The sequence below is a fragment of the Hyperolius riggenbachi genome, chromosome 7 (assembly GCF_040937935.1).
Source record: "Hyperolius riggenbachi isolate aHypRig1 chromosome 7, aHypRig1.pri, whole genome shotgun sequence".
Classification (NCBI taxonomy): Eukaryota; Metazoa; Chordata; class Amphibia; order Anura; family Hyperoliidae; genus Hyperolius; species Hyperolius riggenbachi.
This window is the reverse complement of record NC_090652.1, coordinates 293,039,920-293,063,383: the sequence shown is the minus strand read 5'-3', so window position 1 is coordinate 293,063,383 and position 23,464 is coordinate 293,039,920. Positions and strand designations below refer to the sequence as shown.

General features: G+C 45.0%; 1 protein-coding gene across 1 annotated transcript in view; it reads left to right on the top strand.

The window, feature by feature from the left end:
- The window catches only part of STK11IP (serine/threonine kinase 11 interacting protein), a 70,037-nt gene that overhangs the window by 33,255 nt on the left and 13,318 nt on the right, over window positions 1-23,464 (top strand). Inside the window, exons 12-19 of the mRNA XM_068245958.1 lie at window positions 430-570; window positions 1,685-1,754; window positions 5,856-6,254; window positions 10,389-10,585; window positions 11,468-11,578; window positions 18,413-18,614; window positions 20,480-20,809; window positions 22,984-23,099. Coding sequence (XP_068102059.1) covers window positions 430-570; window positions 1,685-1,754; window positions 5,856-6,254; window positions 10,389-10,585; window positions 11,468-11,578; window positions 18,413-18,614; window positions 20,480-20,809; window positions 22,984-23,099 — 1,566 coding nt within the window. The remainder of the gene's footprint in view (window positions 1-429; window positions 571-1,684; window positions 1,755-5,855; window positions 6,255-10,388; window positions 10,586-11,467; window positions 11,579-18,412; window positions 18,615-20,479; window positions 20,810-22,983; window positions 23,100-23,464) is intronic.

Genomic DNA, 23,464 nt, shown 5'->3' with positions numbered 1-23,464 from the left:
GCAAGAGGGGAAATTCATTGCGGCGAGATTTTGGGGGGAAAAATGGCTTGCAGATTACTACATTGCGGTATTGCATAGCGGCGCCTATGGCGGTGTCGTTTTTTCAGTAAGGTCTTGTGCCTTTTTTTCCTGCTTTGCTACAAACTTTGCTAATTCCAGGACATGCTTATGAACCAGATTGAGGGCTGCATACTCAGCAACAATTAAACTTTTACCAGTGCTTTGTGCTGGGAGGCTGCTACTTTGCCAAGGCCTGGTACACATACTTGTAGAGCAGTGTTGTGCCTATTAGATGGTAGCACTAACCCTTACAAGATATGACATTCCACTGTACATTGTTTCCTGGAGAGGTAGATAGATTCATGGGGGTGATCAGGCCTGTGACAGGCTCCCTGGTTTATTTGCTTCTTTGCACCCCTTTTTCTGCAGAACACGCGTGTGCACCGGGAGCGGACAGTGCAGCCACCTGCTTGTCCTCCCGCCACAGAGACTTCCTGCGCCGGAGAAATGACCGACAGTTGCTCCGCCCCGGAGAAGATCGCCACCCGGATCCCGCGGAAGAAATCCAAGGTCAGGCTAAGTTTTAGGGTGCCCATACAATACTCGATTTTCACCATCGATATCCGGCTAATTCGATCATAACCCCAGTGGGGAGTGGTGCATGCTCACCTGTCTCAATGGTGCGCTGCATCCGGCATCTTTCTGATTTACACTGCGAGCACCTGTACCACAGAACACCGCCACATCTACTGACATCACTACATGGTGGTACAGGCAATCGTGGTTTAAAGGAATCATCAGCTGTTGTAAGCCCCACCCCACCCGATCTACTTACCCGTGGCGTCCTCCAGCTCCTTCCCGGCCACATATCCCACGATGCAGGTCCGCTCGTGCCCCGGTGTCCCCGCCGGTACTGAGGCCGACCTTGTACTGCGCCAGTGCGAGCACCGCTGTCAATCATGGCCACATCCACGGTGTACTGCGCCGGCGCAGTTTTTCTACGCCTGCGCAGTACACTGCGGACAAAGGCGCCGTGAGTGACGGGGGGGGGGGGGGCTAGGCTACAACGGCTGATGATCCCTTTAATTGAAAAAAACATCGGTGACCAGAGGAGACGAGTCGGCCCCTGCCCTGCATTACAGGTGAGCTGGTCTACTGCCTCTATGCGTGGTTCTCCAGCTGCACAGTAGTACAGAAAAAGCAGCTTCATATAGTTGTATAAAAGAGAATCTGTAGAGGGGAATCATTGCTGGGCTTGTAATTACGGACGCGAAACTGAAAAATTACTCCTTTTGTTTCCAAGTAAAATATTGTCGCCATACATTGTACTAGGCACACAATATGGAATAGCTGAGACAGATGGACAAGTAAAATGTGTGGGTTTTATCTACAGTAGCACATTACATTGGGGGAGGGGTGTGGCTAGGGAGGTGGTGGTGCTAGGATGGATTACAGTAGATTTCATGCGATCTATTGAAAAGCAGTCTACAGTGTGTGGGCAGACAATAGTTTCCCCCACTGATCAGGTTCTATCACAGAGAGATCTGATGGCCGTTCCGGTGACAGATCGGGAGGTGTGTGGGCACCTTGCGTTACTTCTTGAACTATGTTGCCATTTCCATTGTCTCGCGGCTGTTTAAGTCGTATCCATGGATGTGATCTTCTGCTTCTCTCATTCATTAAGGTGAAAGTCCGCAGAGCGAGCATCACGGAACGCAGCGACAGCGAGTGCGACCTCCGGAATCAGCCTGTGGGTAAGTGTGCTGTGCTCAGACATGTTTCTCCTGTTACTGCTCCCTCTTGTGGCTGAAATGTGCAGCACTGTGTCCTGCAGTCTCTATCTGTCCTTATTATAGTTACTGCTCCCTCTTGTGGCTGAAATGTGCAGCACTGTGGCCGGCAGTCTCTATCTGTCCTTATTAGAGATACTGCTCCCTCTTGTGGCTGAGATGTGCAGCACTGTGACCTGCAGTCTCTACCTGTCCTTATTATAGATACTGCTCCCTCTTGTGGCTGAGATGTGCAGCACTGTGACCTGCAGGCTCTATATGTCCTTATTAGAGGGTGTCAGTGAGATGCAAATAATTCTAGCTTGCCTGCAAACTAAATGCACATTGTATGCAGCTGGGCCAGTCATGTACTTTGTGGCAATTTTAACCACTTCCATATCAGCAGTCTCTTCCTCCTTAAAGAGAACCCGAGGTGTGTTTAACCACTTAACATCTCAGTCGTTTTCAGCTTATGCATCCGAGCAATGTTCACCTCCCATTCATTAGCCTATAACTTGATCACTACTTATCATAATGAACTGATCTAGATCTTGTTTTTTCCGCCACCAATTAGGCTTTCTTTGGGGGGTACATTTTGCTAAGAGCCACTTTACTGTAAATGCATTTTAACAGGAAGAATAAGAAAAAAAATGAAAAAATTCATTATTTGTCAGTTTTCGGCCATAATAGTTTTAAAATAATACATGCCTCCATAATTAAAACCCACGTATTGTTATTGCCCATTTGTCACGGTTATTTCACCATTTAAATTATGTCCCTATCACAATGTATCGCAAAAATATTTTATTTGGAAATAAAAGAGCATTTTTTCCGTTTTGCATCCATCACTATTTACAAGCTTATAAAAAAAAAAATAGAGAGAAATATTTCATCTTTACATAGATATTTAAAAAGTTTAGACCCTTAGGTAAATATTTATGTGTTTTTTGTTTTGTTTTTTTTATTAAACATTTTATGTGGGCATTTTTGGGAGGGTGGGATATAAAAGTGTTTTATTTGGGGAAATATTGGTGTATTGTAATGTTTTTAGGCATCTACTTGTAGTTTTACTTTTTGCCACAAGATGGCAATCTCGATTTTTTTTTTTTTTTTTTTTTTTTTTTTTTTTTTTTTTTACATGACGTCACTCTAAGCGTACAATGTACGCTTAGAGGGACACAGCTTTAGAAAGAGCGAAGCTTCCGAGAGAAGCTGTCGCTTTTTCAGCGGGGGAGAGGAATCAATGATCGGGCTCCATAGCCCGATACATTGATTCCGTGGCTACCGACTCCGCGGCCGGGAGTGCGCGTGCACGCGCGCGATCGGCCGCGGGAGCGCGCCTGTCCTCCTTGACGTTTTTATACGTCAAGGAGGACAAAGTGGTTAAAGAATATTATCTGCATACAGAGGCTGGATCTGCCTATACAGCCCAGCCTCTGTTGCTATCCCAAACCCCACTAAGGTCCCCCTGCACTCTGCAATCCCTCATAAATCACAGCCGTGCTGTGAGGCTATGCTTACATCTGTAGTGTCAGTCTCAGCTGCTCCCCCGCCTCCTGCATAGCTCCGGTCCCTGCCCCCTGTCCCTTCCCTCCAATCAGCAGGAAGGGAAGGGATGCAGGCGGGGACTGGAGTTCTGCAGGAGGCGGGGAGAGCAGCAGACTGACACTATAGAGATAAACACAGCCAGCTCTGACAAGCTGTTTGTCAGCAGCTTGGCTGTGATTTATGAGGGATTGCAGAGTGCAGGGGGACCTTAGGGGGGTTTGGGATAGCAACAGAGGCTGGGCTGTATAGGCAGATCCAGCCTCTGTATGCAGATAAGATTCTTCAAACCCACCTCGGGTTCTCTTTAAGCACCAGAGACTGCTGGTATTAAAGAATGGCGCCTCCTGACAAATCGCTGCACATACCCGCCAGTCACGCCGCTCCTCCTTCCCTGCAGGCACCTCTCTCTGCCATCGCTATGACGGCAGAGCTGTGTGAGCCGGTCAGGAGCCGCTTTCATTGGCACCAGACGCTGTCTATTAATGTGAGCCAATGGGATGGGCTTACGGTGATGACGGGACAGGAGCCAATGAAATCGCCTCCTGACAGCTCACAGAGCTCTGCTGTCATATAGATGGCAGGGCAAGTGATCTGCGGCGGGGAGACAGCGCCACAATCGGTGGTAGCGTGCGGCGGGATGATTGAAATCTACGCCCTGGGCAGGTATATCAGGATCAAAACAGCGTAGATTTCAAACGTCAAGGTCCACAATTGGTTGAAGGACCACTATCAGAAAGAATTGTAACATTAAAATACACGTGTACAGGAAGTTAACTTCTCCCAGAATAAAATGCACTATACATTTTTTTTTTCCTTGCTTACAGTAATCAGTAAATCTCTGACAGATCAGATAGGTTTTGGACTAATCCATCTCCTCATGGGGGGGTTTCAAGGTTTTTTTTCCCTCATTTTCAAAAGCACTTACTGAACAGCAGTTGCTCAGTCCAGCTGCCAAAAAAATGTGTAAATGAGTAGGGAGGTTGGCCAAGATCTTTGTACATATCCTTTTCTGGGATTGATTTTGTGTAGAATAAAAGAGACTGAGGATCTCCCTAGAGGAGATGGGCTAGTCCAAAACCTGACAGATCTGTCAGACTTTTACTGCCTAATATAAGTGACAGCAACATAGGTGAAAAGTAATTTATAGTGCATTTTACTCTATGGGAAATGTACTTGTTAAAGGTATGTGTACACGTGTATTTTAAAATGTACATGTTTTCGCGATAGTGGTTCTTTAAAGGGAACCAGAGACGAAGCACCCTCATGTATTTTACCATAGAAATCAGTGGGAACATTAGAGAAAACATTTTACTCTGCTCTCTGTTTCAGCCTCACTGCTAAAAGTGTCTGTTATCTAGCTGAGATAAGAATCCCGGACTGAGCATTGAGTCTGGCTTTGCTATAATGACTCAGCTATAATGATTCCTGAGCAGAGCCAGCAGGGGGCAGGCTTGGGCTTGAAAAGACACCACAGAAGACAGACTCAGCTATAATCTTTCAGTAGTAAAAGCTAGACTGAGTGCTCAGTCGGGGATTCTTATCAGAGGTGATAACAGATTAAACAGAGAACAATGAAACAAAGAGCAGATTAGGTGTTTACTGTATGTTCCCACTGATTTATAAGGTAAAATACATGAGGGTGCTTCATCTCTGGTTCTCTTTAAGCTGCATACTTATTTGTATAAACTTTGCCTGCTAAGGGCCGGTTTGCACTTGTTTTAAAAACTTATCTGTCTGATATGTTTTTAAAGCTCTGCAAAATGCTGGAAACGGATCCTATATTAAAAATAGGACCCGCTACCACTCATGCAGAAAAGTGGAGAGTCCGGATTTGACAGTTTTTCCCGGACTGGATGCGAAAACGTCTCCAATGCAAGCCAATGAGAACAGACACTCTCCGCTCTGACTAGGATAGTCTCTCCATAAGCTGCAACAGGCCAATTCTGCCTAGCAACAGGGAGAATTTTCATTGGTTCAACATGCATGTAAATGCATTTAAAATCAGTTAACACACTATTCCTTTTCGTTAGTGCGCTCTAACAAAAGGAATAGTGTTAACTGATTTTAAATTGAGTGATTTGTTATATCTTGCTTATGGCAACATTAAAGTAACTTTTTGTATGTGTATTTTGAGACAGTTGTGAAACTTGGATTTTTGTGTATTTGCACTAATTAATCACAATGTGGCTCCCACTGAGGTTGTGGTTGCACCACGCTGTGAAGTGGTGGCTCTCCTTAAATTGCTTAAATACTGTCAAGTGATGGCAGCTGATTGGGCCAATCAGAGCGCTGGGATCACGTCCTAGAAAGCCACTGGACCCGCCGGGGATCAGGGCGGGACAAGTGGAGCGGCCGTTACAAAGAGCATGTGTAAGTTACAAGCACAAGCTACACTGCCCTATGCTTGGTCGCTCCTTTTGCAATCCAGCAAGTCACTCATTCTTCCAAAGAGGGCTATAAACCTTTTTCATTATTACTCCCTATTTACTGTATGTAGAGAGATTGCCAGTCACTTGATTACTTTGTCGCCCCCTACAGTTCTGCAGCATCAAAAGGACATCGAGCGTACAGACAGCTTCCGTGATCAGTTCGGTGTTAACTGGTTACAGTACCGCCCTCACCTGGAAGATGAGCTTCGGCAAGACCATCCCGACAAGAAGACCTCTGGCGGACATGTCCATTCTCCTCCCTTCAATAAAAGTGTGTCCTCCCCCACCTTGCTGCAGACAGGCGTCAAAGCACACGGCCATTCTCCAGCCTCGGAGAGCCCCAGTCCTGGCCCAGCAAGGTCCCTCACCCCGGAGGTCGGCACGGGTACTGCAGCTGCGGATCTGCTGATTGAGGAGATTGAGAACGTTCTGGAGGAGGGGTTGTGGGAGCCAAAGAAGACCATTGAGAGGAAGGAGGAAGAGGTGGAAGATGACGAAATTGTAGAAGGTAGGATTTGGAGTGGGCTTACTAAAGATGCCCATTACTGATACCATCCCGATTGTACAGTCTTACCACTTCTCTGTAATATGAGGGACTACTTAAAATACCCAATCAAAGTCTAGTCGCTCTGGTTACTCTTCTGCCGCATAGATTTGGTGAAATTGTACAATCTAGATTGCATTATTGATGGGCACCTTAAGGCGGGCCTGAACTCTTGCACAGCACACAATGAAAAGTATTTATTCTACATATAATTGTTGAAGAAATTAACGTCAGTGTTCTGTGTTTGTTTATCTAGATCATAGTAGCAAAAAAGTTTCTGTACCGTGTTAGCCAAGAAAATTGAGTAGGTAGAAAAAAGTTTTTTTGTAAAAGTAATACCTTTTAATGGCTAACTGATAACGTGAAATTATGCAAGCTTTCTGGGATCTTGTCCCCTTCTTCAGCACAACTGTCATCTTCGTGTTTACTATTTACCTGCATCAGTGTATTACTTCAGCTAACATCTGGAAATATGCCTGAAGAAGGGGACTAGATCCCAGAAAGCTTGCATTATTTAACTTTATCAGTTAGCCATTATATAGTATGACTTGTACAAAACTTTTTTTCCTTAGCCAGAGCAAAGTGTCTCATTAGTTCTTATCAGCAGCTGTGAATAGACTGCAGGAGAGGTCTGCCAGACAGCTTTCCAATACAGTAAACACTGAGGCTTAAAGCAGAACTGAATATCTTAAAAAAAGAAAAAGCTGGTGCTCGTCGATCCTCCATTCTCCCACCGCCAGCTAGTTTCGTTACCGTAGGATGCAGTTGCGGGCTGGAATGCGAAGAAAGCTATGTGATGCCCGGGGCGTGCAGACGAAGTTGCCGTCGACTTACAAGTCGATGGTAAAGAAACTAGCTGGCGGTGGGAGAACGGAGGATCGTGGAGGACCAGCGCAGGACGGTGGCTGCTGGGGGGCTTGTGGAAGCCCCAGGTAAGTGAATGATGGGGGCTTGGAGAAGCCCCAGGTAAGTGAATGATGGGGGCTTGGGAAAGCCCCAGGTAAGTGAATGATGGGGGCTTGGGAAAGCCCCAGGTAAATAAAACTGTTTTTTTTTTGTTTTTTTTAGCTCTTCAGTTCCAATTTAAAGGGAACTGAGCACATTCTCTTTTAATGGAATCTCTCCTGGGATAGAAGCTGCCATGTTCCCCCCTCCCCTTCTCACATTCCTTATTTACAGAAGTCAGAGATGCTATCTTGACACATTGACACACACTAGGTCTTTGAAGAAACAGTCCTAATTACTAACCCCCTTTGTTGTCTAATAGCATTGTTTACCTCTTGGTAATTAGCCCAATAAAACAATTATGGACCTGAAAGCTCTGCGGTTGGGGACGGCCGGGCAGCCCTGCTGAAACAGGGTAATTAATCTACTTTGAATGTAAAATACAAGGTAAAATGAAAGTTTATTTTAATAATGAAACAGATTGTCGGCATGCATTTTTCATGTGCTATAAAAATGTCCTGAATGATAAAAAAGGTGCTCGGTTCACTTTAAAGAAAATCTGAAGCGGAAAAAAACTGATGATGAATTGTACTGTATGTGTAGTACAAATAATGGAACATTAGTAGCAAAAAAAAGTCTTTCTTTATTTTCAGTTATTTTTTTATTTTTTTACATTGTATTATTCTGTCATATTTGCAGTTTACAAACCATACTCTGTATTTTAAACTATAAAACAGAGCAGAAATCATGATCGTTTGAACTCCTGCAGTAAAACAACATCAAAAGCTGTCTCTCACTGTTAGAAAAACAGGACTGTAGTAGACCAGGTGGGTTGAATAGCCCAGAGAAGCCCTTTTTGTATAGATAACTGACTTTAACTCTTACAATCCATTACCTGTATATCATTCTTTTCACTCCAGGTTTGCCTTAACCCTTTCAGTGCTCCCCGCAACAGTGAAACCAACTTAAAACTTTTAGGGTTTTTTTTGGTTTATTTTTAGGTGTTCCATAAATTGTAATGAAGAAATTTGTTTTTTTCCCCATAAAGGTTATCATACAATACAATAATACAATACAATAACATTTGTAAAGCGCTTTTCTTACATAGGACTCAAAGCGCATCATGCTGTGGTTGGTTTTAGAGCAGAGAGGTAAAGATACATAGGTTACATTTAATATACTAAATGTAAAATACCAATTTCAATAACATTAGAACACCCTATCGGCTGTCATTGAGAGGTGGATGTGGGTGTGTTCTGCGGCTTCTGCCCACTCAGGGGAATCTGGAGAATGTCGTAAAGAAACTATGTAGACTATATATTTCTATTCACGCAAACGCTTATAAATAAACAGTCTTAAATAGTTTATAGAAATGTCATTTTGTGTAAAATTACGTAAGAAACCCTTTAAAAGGCTGTTTGGGCCAAACACTGCGTCATGCGGTATACAAGCTGAGGGAGTCATCGGTGATCATAGCATTGTGTCAGACACAGTCCTCCAATCACAGCGGCTGTAAGCAGGACTAGCCTGGAGGCCAGAGCTGAGTGATGGATACAGACGGCTGGGTAACCCTTTAGCAGTCAAATAAAATAAAATAAAACTTTATTTGGCTGCAGGGCCGAAATTTTCCTGCAACTGGGGAAGTGCGTCTTCCCCAGCCTGGCACCCTCATCGGGTATGCAGAGTGGTGCAGGGAGCTTTTATAGTTACCTGTCCGGGCGGCTGTATGGGCTGCTTCTTCCTCCATGGCGGCGATGTACTCCCGACATGTCTTCTCTATTCTGATCACATGATATGACATGATCGAGATCCAGGAGACTTTGTCAGTGTTACAGTCCCACCTGGTGGTGGAAGAGGGGTGATTCCATATTTTCTTTTAAACAATACCAGTTGCCTGGCAGTCCTCCTGGTCCTGTGTCTCTAATTCTTTTAGCCATAGACCCTGAACAAGCATGCAGCAGATCAGGTACTATGACTCAGCTGATTCAAGATTTACTGGATTAGCCATATGCTTGTTCCAGGGTTTTGACTCAGGCACTACTTATACGACAAGATCAACAGCATGACTGCCAGGCAACTGGCATTGTATACAAGGAAAAACATTGGCAGCCTCCATATCCCTCTCACATTGAGTTCCCTTTAAAGGGAACCAGAGAGGATCAAAAAAAGTTTGTATACATACCTGGGGCTTCCTCCAGCCCCATACGCACAGATCGCTCCCACGCCGCCGTCTTCTGCAGCCTGGATCCCCCGGTACCGGGTCCCGTCATTGTTGCGAGTCGGCCAGTCGGCAGGCGGACGCGGCTGATTCTCCGTATCACACGGATCTCCCTCTATTTAAGTACGCATGAGGCTGCCTACTGCACAGCCGCATGCGTACGGGTATGGAGGGAGCCCCTGTGATGCGGACAATTGGCCGCGTCCGCCGGAAGTGACGGGACCCGGTACCGCCAATCCAGGAAGCGGAGGATGGCGGCATGGGAGCGTTCCAGGCTTATGGGGCTCGAGGAAGCCCCAGGTATGTATAAAAGCTTTTTATATTTTAACAACCCATTCCTCTCTGGTTCCCTTTTAAGAACCCCAATATGTAGTTCTTGCTGATTCTGATTCTGTTGGTGTCAAAGGTCAGGGGTCTTTGAGAAAAATCATCACATTTCCATGGTAAGTGTTCCAGAAGAAAGCATTTGTTGTCCAGGAGGAACATCCACAACAAGTCTTAAGTTTGCTTACAAAATCCTAGGTAAAGACTTACGAAACGGAGGGAAATTATCAAAACCCCACAGAGCGAGAAATATTGGAGCAGAACTTTGATTGACTAATCTAATCCATTGAACTAGCCATCTGCTCCACTTTTGTACCAGGTTTGTTCAAATTTTCTGTGCAATGGTTTTGATAAATCTGCCCCAATGTGACCTGGAAAAAAGAGGCAAAGTTAGTTATTTGCTCACAGTACTGGAAGACGTGTGTGGGAGCGTTTCTCCTGAAGAACATGATACAAACTGTAAAGCATGGTGGTGGAAATGTTATACTGGGGTTATGTAGGGTAAAACAGGAAAATCATATGAAGTAATATTCTGTAAATCACTTTTTTCCATTCCCCTAGCCTAAAGCGCAAGTAGTTTGTTTAATTTTTATATCTGGTTTCCTCTGCAGATGCTCTGTGCTCCCACGTAACCGTATGTCCTATTTTGGATGGTAAGCCACGCAATTCTGATTGGCCGTGGGTCTTTCTGCGAGTCACCCGACGCCATCTGCTGGAGATCGATCTGGACCGCGGACGAGTGCTGGTACGGAGGGAACTGCAGAGCTTGCGGGATATTCAGACCTCTGTCACCCAGTGGGACTGGAATGTGAGTACTGGAAAAGTGGCTCTGACTCTGGATTGAAATGTAGAATGATGTGATAGCTCCACATCAGAGCTGCTGCTTATGACTGGTCCTTCTCCAAGCTACAATTATTGGAATGTTATACTTAAGATTAAAAACATCATCTCATTGACCATACCTGTTGCTGTTAATCTTGGAGAGATTTCTCCACTTCCTGTCTGAACAAGAAGTTAAAGAGAGTCTGTAACGTCAAAACGTCCCCTGGGGGGTGCTCACCTCAGGTGGGGGAAGCCTCAGGGTCCCAATGAGGCTTCCCACGCCGTCCTCCGTCCCTCAGGGGTCTCGCTGCATCCCTCCGTACAGCGGCGACGTCAAAATTTACCTTCCCGGCTCCTGCGCAGGCGCTCTGACGGCCGTCTGCTCCGAAGTAGACGGAAATACCCGATCTCAGTCGGGTCCGCTCTACTGCGCAGGCGCACGTCTCCGGCGCCTGCGCAGTAGAGCGGACCCGACTGAGATCGGGTATTTCCGTCTACTTCGGAGCCGAAAGCAGCCACAGCGCCCCCGCTGGAGCCTGCAAAGGTAAATATTGAATTGACAGTCGGGTCTGTCGCCGGCTGTTCGGAGGGCTGCAGCGAGACCCCCGTGGGACAGAGGACGGCGTGGGAAGCCTCATTAGGATCCCGAGGCTTCCCCCACCTGAGGTGAGTACCCCCCAGGGGATATTTTTGATGTAACAGTGTCTCTTTAAGAATATTGTCAGAGATTGGGGCACAGCACAGAGTTAAAATCCCTAATCACACCATCTAGGGCTAAAATAACATTGCAGTGTTGGGCTGTAATGGCTGTATGTGTAACTTTGTGTACAGGATGGGGAGGGGACTCACTGTGATCTGTTTCCTGTAGGGGGAGGAGCAGGAACTGCCGGTGCTGACGCTCCTCTTTCATTCGGTGTGTGAGGATAAGCAGTGCGTCCGCTATGTGGTCCTGGACAACACGAAGGAGATCTCCATAAAGGTGAGATTTTGGGGATGAGAGAAAGTATCATGAGCATTATTACTGTGCGTTTATAGGGCTGGACATCATGTCGTTAATGTTGGCAATTGGTAAAGTGTATCCCCCTCCCTCCCCCTGCCATTTTTGACTAACAGAAGCAGCCTCTGCGCAGCCTTACTGTGATTCCCTTCCACCTGCCACCACTTGTATTCCCTCAGCCCGCCTATTCCCATGTGTGAGGGAGGCGCAGAGAAACAAGCGTTCCAAGAAAAAAAATATGATTTTTTTATTTCTCTATCACAAAGAACCAAGAGAGGGTGTGGTGAAACTTCATTTAAAAGCACAATAAAAATAAAAAATGGAGATGGCTTACCTCTCCAATGAAACTAACTAGATGAATTAAAGGGAACCTAAACTGAGAAGGATATGGATGTTTCCTTTTAAACAATACCAGTTGCCTGGCAGTCCTGCTGATCTCTTTGGCTGCAGTAGTGGCTGAATCGCACACCTGAAACAAGCTTGCAGCTAATCCAGTCTGACTTCAGTCAGAGCACCTGATCTCCATGCTTGTTCAGGGGCTGTGGACATTTAACACAGGTGGCGACATCTTTAGTTCTGTGAGAGGCAGCTATGCGGAATGTTTATGTACTGAAACTGGAAGGAGAATTCCACATAGTGGATCCGAGAAACTTTTACTCCTTGCACAATTGTGTTCCTTTTATATAGTTTATAGGGCATTCCTCAAGCCAAATACTTGTTTTTGTTTTGTTTTAATACTTGAATTCCCTATAAACTAAACAAGCCTCGCCCACAGCTCCTTTTGTGTCTTGGCACTGTAGCAAGGGCTTATGGGAGCTCAGTCTGGGCTGAAGGAGGAGGAAGTTACTAGCCCTCGATTTCAGAGGCAGAGGGGAGGAGGAGAGGGGACTAAATTTACAGACAGACAAGCTGATAGCATCTCCAGCCCTCAGCCTGTGACCATGTGACAAACAGAACATGGCTGCCCTCAATGTTTCACAGGAATAAATTATTCATAAAATTTTGAAGCCGTTTGCAGCTAGATATGCTGTGTAAACTAAACTTTAAATAAGATATATAGACAAGTTACTTGTTATAGTTTTTCCTCTCGGATCTGCTTTACAAAAAAAAAAAATCTCTAAGCATTACTTAACCACCCTGGCGTTCTATTAAGATCGCCAGGGCAGCTGCATGAGGGTTTTTTTTAAATAAAAAAAAAAACTATTTCATGCAGCCAACTGAAAGTTGGCTGCATGAAAGCCCACTAGATGGCGCTCCGGAGGCGTTCTTCTGATCGCCTCCGGCGGCCAAAAGTAACACGGAAGGCCGCAATGAGCGGCCTTCCGTGTTTTGTTTACTTCGTCGCCATGGCGACGAGCGGAGTGACGTCATGGACGTCAGCCGACGTCCTGACGTCTGCCGCCTCCGATCCAGCCCTTAGCGCTGGCCGGAACTATTTGTTCCGGCTGCGCAGGGCTCAGGCGGCTGGGGGGACCCTCTTTAGCCGCTGCTCGCGGCGGATCGCCGCAGAGCGGCGGTGATCGGGCAGCACACGCGGCTGGCAAAGTGCCGGCTGCGTGTGCTGCTCTTTATTTGATCAAAATCGGCCCAGCAGGGCCTGAGCGGCACCCTCTGGCGGTAATGGACGAGCTGAGCTCGTCCATACCGCTAAGGTGGTTAAAGGACGAGGCTACATGCCATTATACAGCTATTTATAGATATATGAAGTGTTTCTGATGCTGAAACCAAGAAAATTACTATAAAAGTGGGTACCTTAAAGAGAGTCTGAAGCAAGTTAAAAACTCGCTTTTTAGCTTATAATCATCATGGGCATGTGTGCCCCTGCTAAAACGCCGCTATTCCGCAGCTGAACGAGGGGTCTTTACCCCCCAAATCCCCTCCGTGCTCGCCGGGGATCTCTTCCTGTTGAGGCCGGGCTAACAGCTGCAGCCCTGCCTCTCAGAGCGTCTATCAGCACTGATCACCGCCTTTCCCCGCCCCTCTCAGTCTTCCTTCACTGAGAGGGGCGGGGAGAGGCGGAGATCCGCCGCTGATAGACGCTCTGAGAGGCAGGGCTACAGCCATTAGCTCTGCCTCCATGAGCAGCAAAATCTACGACCAAGTTGGTTGTGGATTTTGCAGGGGGGATTTGGGGGGTAAAGACCCCTCGTTCAGCTGCGGGATAGCGGCGTTTTAGCAGGGGCAAACATGCCCATGTTGATTATAAGCTAAAAAGCAAGTTAACTTGCTTCAGAGTCTCTTTAACAGGAGCATAACTAGAACTCCTTGGGTCCTATAGAAAACCATTTACAGCCCCCCACCCCAACCACCCATAGTCTTGTGACCACTCCTTAATATATATTTCACAGGTGCTCTGATCAGCCCCCACCCCAGAGCAACAGCAAGGGAGGAGCAAACAATGAAGAATGAATGTACACTTCAAGAAGTAAACCAAAATCTCTAGGACCAGGTCCCCCCTTAGCTATAGGTCCCATAGCAGTTTCTATGGTGATCCCTATGCCACTGATCCTGAATAATTTACTGCACCTCACTATGGGCTCGATTCACAAAGCGGTGCAAAGTGTTAGCACCATGGTGAAAAGGCCCTTATCACGCCTAAAGTCACTTTAGGCATGATAAGAAGAAACTCGCGCGAAGTTGCCGCGCGTACGCGCGTAAGCGCGCGCGCAACACCTGACGCTTCGCGCGAAGCTCCCATTCAGCCCTATGGGACTTTGCGCGCGCTCTTACGCGCGTACGCGCTTACGCGCGGTAACTTCGCGCGAAGAGCAGGAAAAATCGGTGATAACTCAGTGGTGAAAAGGTCATCACGCCTAAAGTCTTTTAGGCGTGATAACTGGGTTATCACCGCTTTGTGAATCGAGGCCTATATGTCACTACGGTGCCTCTTTAAAGCGGACCTGAACTCAGAACTTCATCTCAGCTCTAAAAGATAAGCAACAGCGTAATAACCTTTAAAATAAAAACCTTTCTTTGTTACAGCTGATACATATCCTGCAATATATCTGCAGTTTGTGTTCTTCCTGCTTTCATGGAAGAAGACATAGGTTTAACATCCTGTGCTTACCAATTACCTCTCTTGTTGTGGCAGGCAGCTGAGGGATCAAATTACAACCTGTTATTAGTCACCGATGAGGAGGGAATTAGATAGGCTAAACTCTTTTAATACATACAGGGTGCATTTCTCTGTTTTCCTTCTGCCCTGTGCAAGAGATCAGGTCCACCTGAAGCGAGTAAAATTATTTAAAATAAACACATGACGTAGCTGCAAATAAATATTACATACTAACCTCACCATCAGTTCCTCTCAGAAGCTCACCATTTTCTTCTTACAGTGATCCCTTCCAGTTCTGACAATATTTTGTCACAACTGAAATATACCAGTTGCAGTCAGTTATATATCAGCAGCTGTCAGTTACAACTGAATGTGCAAGGTAATGTCCATGTTTCCCCATGGCTCAAGTGGGTGATATTACAGTTTAACAGTGTGCTGACAAGGAAACTGTTATGGGGTAATGTTCAGTAAGCCAGCACTAATTCAGTAGGAGACCTTTGGCAAGTCTCCCTTACACTGCTACTGCCAATAGAGCGCGCCCTAGTGGCTGCTGCTCTGCTCTGGCGCTTTGAGTCCGCCAGGAGAAAAGCGCAATATAAATGTTATTTGTCTTGTCTAATGGCCATTTTTAAAATTCCATTGATAACAGTGGACAAATGGGATGCAGGAGAGGAGAAAGAGATTGAGGAGTAGGCTACACAGGAGGGAAGTATGATCTGTGTATGGTTATTTTGACTTTTTTTTTTTTATTTTCAGTTCAGGTTCTCTTTAACTTATTTATTTAGAGCTTGCATTTTTCCAGTGAAAAGTAGAATCCCCTTCGTGACAGCCAGGCTATTGATTCACAACATGAACGCTCCTCTTCCCTGTCAGCTCTTGTCTTCGTGGTTCTATAACCTTCAATAGGAGATACACATCTGGTCCAGACAGGGAAGATCTAGAGAGGAATCCTGTTTAAACTTGATGGTTGGTTGCCGGGCTCAGTACATCCATCAGGTGTGAGCGGCTGGTAGAAGGGAGCTGCTGTTTGCTGACCTCTGCGGTTTGCTATGTGCCGGTGCTCAGCTATGCAGCACAAGCCGCTGCACGTCGGTCTCCATCCAGCAGCGCCCAGCCGATCCTGAAGTTCAAAGATGCACGTTCTCTATTCCGGGATACATTCTTCCCAGCAGCTGACTGGCCCCGACACGTCCCTGGTGCCCAAGTCTGCAACTCGTATGCCTAAGTCCCGACCTGCCAGTCCTGTTCTGCATCAAGTGTTATGATGACTGTAAGGCTTCTTACTGAAGGCCAAATACAGAGTCCTGCTTTGTGTATGGCTATTCCATCCATTCACGTGTATTAGACTGGTACAGATTTCAATACAACCAGGCTAAAATCAAACAGTTTTTATCATTTCTGTATTTATTATGTATTTACAGTGCATCCGAAAAGTATTCACATCATATCACTTTTTCCACATTTTGTTCTGTTACAGTCTTATTCCAAAATGGATTAAATTCATTTTCTCCCCAGAATTCTACACACAACACCCCATGATGATAACTTGAAAAAAAGTTTGAGGTATTGGCAAATTTGTTAAAAATTAAAAAATGGAGAAAGCACATGTACATAAGTATTCACAGCCTTTGCCATGAAGCTCAAAATTGAGCTCAGGTGCATCCCGTTTCCCCTGATCATCCTTGAGAGAAAAATTTAAAGAGACCCGTGCTCAAAACTCACAGATAGCCAGCGCCTAACACAACACCCCAAAATAAATTAGATTGTTGTTGCAAAATATCCAACAGGCATGCAGGTTAAGCCCCCTGCCGACGTTGAGGTCAATCTCCTAGAGGGTTCCCTTTGAACCCCCTTGCTTGACAACAAGTCAGTGTTCTCCCCAGGCTCTTTTAGCCGGGTGCTCCACCCGGCTAGATTTGGTGACCACCCGGCTGTCATCGGCTCACCTCCTCCTATGCTGTAAGCACAGTTGCCCTGCATTTTCAACTCGTCCCACCCGGCTATTTTTTCATGCCACCCGGCTACTATTTCATGCCACCCGGCTGGAAAAAAATTCTGGGGAGAACACTGCAAGTGAAGGTGTGTTGGGGTCTGATGCACCAAAGGCTGGTCACTTTCCCAGTCCTAAAGCCATGGGAGTACTGCTGATAGCTCTTTTAGCACCACACGTGTTACCGAGACAGAGAGCACAGTGCTACGGTAATGGATAGTGCTCCTCTGGAGTCAAAATAAACATACTTACGTCCTGCGTAGTCTAATCATTAAGCTTTCTCATCTTTTCCGCCCTGTTTGTTCACTGTGATCACTAGGATTCTCTGCACTTCATTTTAAAAATGGCCTTTACCGCATAACAGCTTCCGGGTCAGCACACTGCTAAATTGTAATATCGCTTAAGCCATAGGGAAACTTGGACATTACCTTGCACATAAGTTGTCCTTTCAGTTACACCTGACAGCAGCTGATATAGTGAGAAAGGGACCCATACAATAAAACAAATTGAATTTCCTGTTTTTTTATTTTATTTATTTATTTTTTGGTTTAAGTTTTTGGTCAGAAGTGGTGGATTTTATAGATTTTTCAAAAAATGTAATGGTATATGGAACATCAATTTATTAAAGCATAGATCCATGCAAGTTTTTCAATTGTCAAAATTGAACGTATGTGTTTGTTACATTGGTCAGATTTTTAAGATGTTATAGTCAGAAAAATTGATTAGAATTTTCAGATTAAAAATATGAAAGATTTGATGGTGTGTGGCCACCTTTAGGGCCCATATCAACTAGATGCGAATTTGTGTGGATTTGCTGTACACCACTTTGCATATCAATGCATTTCAGTGGTCCTGTTTCCATTATATGCAAAATTCGCATCCAGGAAAAATCTGAACAGCAAAGCTGTAAGATTCTGGGCAAATGCGAATTTGCACGTCTGAAAAATAGCATGTGAATTCTCATGCTTCTAGTGAAAACAGGCCCTAATGCTTTCAGCACCAGGAGAGACCAGCCTGACTAGATCTAGTCCGAACTGGAAGAAATCGTTCTTAGAAGAAAAGAGTGAGCTTCTGAGAGGAACTGATGGTGAGGTAAGTATGTAATATTTATTTGCAGGTACATCATGTGTTTATTTTAAATAATTTTACTCAATTCAGGTTCCCTTTCCTTCTTGTATCCCTATTTTTCTGTGGTGGTAATGGACTGGTTTCAGTTGCAATTATTTTGTCTGTATTGAATATATAATTACATGATGTATGGGGCTTTATAATTTAAATAAACGATCTTTCTCTGATCAAAAATACATCAGGGAATATTTTTTTTTACTATCTTGTACCTCCCGGTATAGGTAGCCATAGATCAGGCGATGATGGGCAGATTCGACCTAGAGACAAATCTCTCTCTCATCAAATCTGATTACAGAGAGATCTGTCAGCTGCCCATACACCACAGGCCGGTACACCACAGGCCGGTACACCACAGGTCATCCTGAACTTGGTTGCATTGTCGATCAAACATGCACTTGGCGACAACAATTTGTCATCCGAGTATAATAATTGGAATTGGATGGTCGATTGCCCGCCAAGTCGCCTGATGTATTATCACCGACCTTATCTGTTAGAAATCAGTAGATCATAAAGCAGATTGCAGTCATTGCCGCATTGTCCTGTATAGAGTGCACAGGCCACTGATCACGCAGTACATTGGCAATAGAAAATGCTGTCCCCTCTATTTACCACTGTCACCAAGTCCCCTTTCTTGTTCCTCCAGACCCTCTTAGATGTTCTGTATCCGGTGCTGGAAGAAAACGTGAAACTGAACTCCCGGGTAGAGGAAGGTCCCCCTAAACTACAATGCTTGAAATGTAAAAATGAATTCAGCCCCCAGGAGGACAGCGGGGTCATCTTCAGTCCAGGCGCCGATGCAAAACCACAGGACGAGGTGTCACATGGTCTTCACAGTAACCACGCAGGTAACCGGAGGCTATTGTTCCTTTACTTGTAATGCCATAGTGAAGGGCGTGCATCTTTGGAGTACATACATACATGGATATACATAGTTCCAATCCTACTTAGAACTTGTCTGAGTTCCTTTTTTTATATTTTCATTGCTAGGAGCAGCAGCTCTATGGGGAAAAAATAGTGGCCATAAAAAATGTGTCATATATTGATTATATCCCCTGCAGCATGGTGTGCAGAGTGCACTGCTCAAGACTACCTGTGTCCCTTGGCTTGTGGAGCGGAGCGAGCAAGCAACATGTCAGCGGAGCAGTGATCAGGGATTCTTCCTGGGTGGCAATCGCTGTCTCCTATCTATGACCCCATCTAGTGGCGTCTTGAGACACAACTATCATCCTTGTGGCACATCTGGCTATGGGGAGGGGTGCTGACTTGTACAGGGGGCACATCTGGCTACTGTGGAGTGGGCAACACTGGGGAGAGGTTTATATGCGAGTCGATCATTTTTTCCTGCTTTCTGAGGGAAAAGTGGGTACCTCTGCTGCCTTATATGCGAGTGTATCTGATAGTAATGCTACTTAACCCATTTGCAGCTCCAATAAAGTTATCTCTTTGAGAGAAGTGCTTTTGACCTCAGTTGACAGAACTTGTTGTGCTGTAAATTCTTGGAATGCCTTGATAGCTCTCTACTAGCAGAAAATATAGAAACTGAAAGCTGAAGTCCCCTGTTATTGTCTCACACTGTTTTTGAGGAAAAGAGACAAGTGTTATATCCTGCGCTAGCTTCAGCTGAGTATGGCCCTTTAAGTGTATGTAATGCCCACGGTGCTGCTCCCTTCACTGGGTGGTGCCAGGAATCTAGCGTATGGGAAACAAGAGAACAAGGGTGCGCTCCTATGGTGCATTAATTTTTTTATTTCAAACTTCCACGCTAAAAACAATTGCACTTACAGTCTATGTGCAAGTTCTGCACATGTAGGGGGCCGCCAGCGAGTATCACCCACGTCTTGAGCCTGGCCAGGGCTTCAAGGGTCCGTCTGCGATGAAGAGGCAGGGGGACTGGGGAAAGCCGCCGGTTCCTACACTTCTCGGCAAGCCGTCTGATCGTCACTGTGACGATCAGACGGCTTGCCGAGAAGTGTAGCAGACGGACCCTTGAAGCCCTGGCCAGGCTCAAGACGTGGGTGATACTCGCTGGCGGCCCCCTACATGTGCAGAACTTGCACATAGACTGTAAGTGCAATTGTTTTTAGCGTGGAAGTTTGAAATAAAAAAGTTAATGCACCATAGGAGCGCACCCTTGTTCTATTGTCTCACACTGCCCCATAGTGACAAGTGGCCATACATACCCATTACAGCAGTACTAATAAGATGCAGGGAAATATAACAAAAAAAAATGTGCTTAAATAAATTGGCCTGGAGAACTTGCAAGCTCTAAATAAATCATCTGCTTAAGGGTTAAATAGTATGGCCATTATTTAGTACTGGTGGGTGGAGGCACCCAATAATAAAATCAATAAGACAAGTAATATAAAATAGATGAGGAGAGGTAGTAATAGACTTACCTCTCCTTTAGATAAAATGGCCAACACAGCTCAATGTATAAGATTTATCACACAGAATTAGGTTTTAGACAACGCGTTTCATGGGTGTAACCTACTTCCTCAGGTCAATAAAAACCATGACAGTGTGCCCTGGGCTGCAGTGAAATTCTCGAGCACCTCCAATAGTTGTTTGGCTTTGTAAGGTTGTTATGTGACTATAGACTTGTGGCAGCTATGCTTTGGGAGGAATAAGTAAGCATTTATCTGCAGCATTGGAGATTACAGTTGCGTTGCCCTATTAACTCCCATTGTTTTCTGTTGACCTGCGGATACAGCCGGCTGCCCCACCTGTGGAAGCGTTCACGTCATCTTGGCCCCCGAGCTGCGGAATGGACACTGCAGCACGCCCACGCCAAACGATGCCAGTGAGCAGCCAGCAGAGGGCGCTGACAAGGAAGAACAGAAAGCCTTCTACCTGGGTGGAGGTGATGACAGCTCGGAGACTGGCAGCAGCTTCCCGGATGGAGGAGATGGCATATTAAATGGCACTTCTGGTTCAGACCCCAATCTCAGCGGCCTCACTGGAAGTTATAAATACAGGACTAAGACCCCTTCTCCCAACCCAGACAGCATCATACGCCAAGACAGCTGGCAGGCCAGCCCAAGTAAGTCCTACATAACTGCAGAATATCGTAATATAGGATTCATTTATTACGCTGGCCCTTCTTCCACTATTCAGAGCACAACGGAGCAGGCCAAAAATGTGCTTTAAATTACATGTATGGACTTGCCTGCTCTCTGTTTTCTTTTTTCTTCAGACCTGCAGGTATTGTTATTAAAGCAAACCTGTAGGGAGAAAAAGTTAGCTACTTAAAGTGGACCTGAACTCTTGCACAGGACAGAAGGGAAACATAGAACAATGCACCCTGTATGTGTTTAGAGAGCTTTTCCTGTCTAATCCCCCCTCATCTGTGACTAAGCACAAGTTGTAATTTGATCTCTGAGCTCAGTAATCCCAGCAGAGCAGCTGATTTTTAAACACAGTATGTTAACCCTGTGTCTGCTTCCATGAAAGCAGGAAGTTGACACACTGCAGATTTATTGCAGGATTTGTTTTTTCTCTAAAGGACAACTGAAGTGAGAGTTATATGGAGGCTCCCATATTTCCTTTTAAACAATACAAGTTGCCTGGCAGCTCTGCTGATCTATTTGGCTGCAGCAGTGTCTGAATAACACCAGAAACAAGCATCTCGCTAATCTTGTCAGATCTGACAATAATGCCAGAAATACCTGATCTGCTGCATGCTTGTTCAGGGGCTATGGCTAATGGTATTAGAGGCAGAGGATCAGCAGGACAGCCGGGCAACTGGTATTGTTTAAAAGCAAATAAATATGGCAGCCTCCATATCGCTCTCGCTACATTTGTCCTTTAAAGATTATTATGCTGTTGCTTATCTTTTAGAGCAGAGAGTTCAGGACCGCTTTAAGCTATGTTCCCACTATAGACATTGCTGTCTGCTTTTCAGCAATCTGTAAGGACATTATAAAAGTAATATTTCCCGTTATTTCGTTCACATTTGCAGATTGTGGTAATGTGTGAATTTGTAATACTGTTGCATATATTTCTGTGCATTGCAATAAGAAATGCAGTGCAATAAGTTAAAGGAGAACTATAGTGAGAGGGATATGGAAGCTGCCATATTTATTTCCTTTTAAGCAATACCAGTTGCCTGGCAGCCCTGCTGGTCTATTTCTCTGCAGTAGAGTCTGAATAACACCAGAAACAAGCATGCATCTAATCTTGTCAGATCTGACAGAATTGTCAAACACCTGATCTTCTGCATGCTTGTTCAGGGGCTATGGCTGAAAGTATTAGAGGCAGAGGATTAGCACTACAGCCAGGCAACTGGTATAGCTTAAATTGAAATAAATATGGCAGCCTCCATATACCTCTCTCTACAGTTCTCCTTTAATCAGTGCGTTAAAAGGTTTTGAGCATTTCCGGGCCTGTTAAAACCACACACATTGAACAACACACTTCAAAACCACTTTTCTATAGACAGAAAATCGCATACGCATTTGATGCTAGCCCCCACCAAATCTTACCGAAAAAGAAGCCAGGCGACCATCAAGGGTGTGCCCAAAGTTGTTACTTGCCTAGAGCTCCATTCTACCTTAAAGAGTAACTGTCGGGCATAAAATAAAAAATCAAATCTTTATTTTTATCTGGTAAACAAGTAATAAGGTGGCTAACCAGGAAATACAAAAGTTTAAATCACTATTACTTTTCTTGTTGATAAATGATCATTCCCCAGTTTACCTGACTCTTATTTGGTACACTCAAAGGAAGTTGCAGGGCATGCTGGGTTGTCCTTTTTCGCTTCTCTACTTCCCTTCAGACTTAATGCAGCCTGATTGGCTGAAGCCTCTTTCCCTCCTGTTTTCCCCTCCCACACCTCTGTTCCTCTCTGATTGGCCAATATTTCTCATGCTGAGACAATGCACTTTCTATAGTGAAGAGCGGGCAAATCAGGCAGAGGACAGTTAGGGGGGAAATTACATCAGGATTGGATTCAAAATAGCCACAGTTAAAATGAGAAATGCTAAGAAGGAAATTTTATTTTTTTAACTGTAGAAAAATCACTAAAATCAAAACGTGGACAGTGCAATACATGTGTTGTGTAAGTAGATCACATAACCATCTACAGCTTTTCCCCACCTAAATAAAAAGGGGAGACCTCTGAAGAGAAGCTTTGCCTGAGTGTTCTCAGCTTTGATTACATTTTATTTAATTTATTTTTTTTGGTTTAAACCTAAATATTTTTAACCCCCTCTACAGGTTCTCCAGGTCCCCACCAGATATTAGATTTCCGGGTTGTGGATCACCGACTGAAGCTGTACTTGGATATGGAGATCCTGGGCGGGGAGATGGAGGAGTTCCAGTGTCACATCAAGGTGAGGACAGACCGCCGGTAATTAGATGTGTCCAAAATCTGATCTAATGATGAGCAGAATGCTGCTGCTGCTGCCGCCGCCATTGGCTTTACACTGCTTGATGTAGTACAGATCCATGTGACAGATTTTTGAAACTCCTCCTGGAAAAGATAGATGACTCAGACAGGAAGTGACTACAGTGTGACCCTCACTGATCAGAAACTCCAACTATAAAACACTTTCCTAGCAGAAAATGGCTTCTGAGAGCAAGAAAGAGATAAAAAGGGGAATTTCTTATCAGTGAGGGTCACACTGTAGTCACTTCCTGTCTGAGTCAGGACTGAGTCAGCCACTTACATACCTGTATTTAACTCTTTCAGACAGAT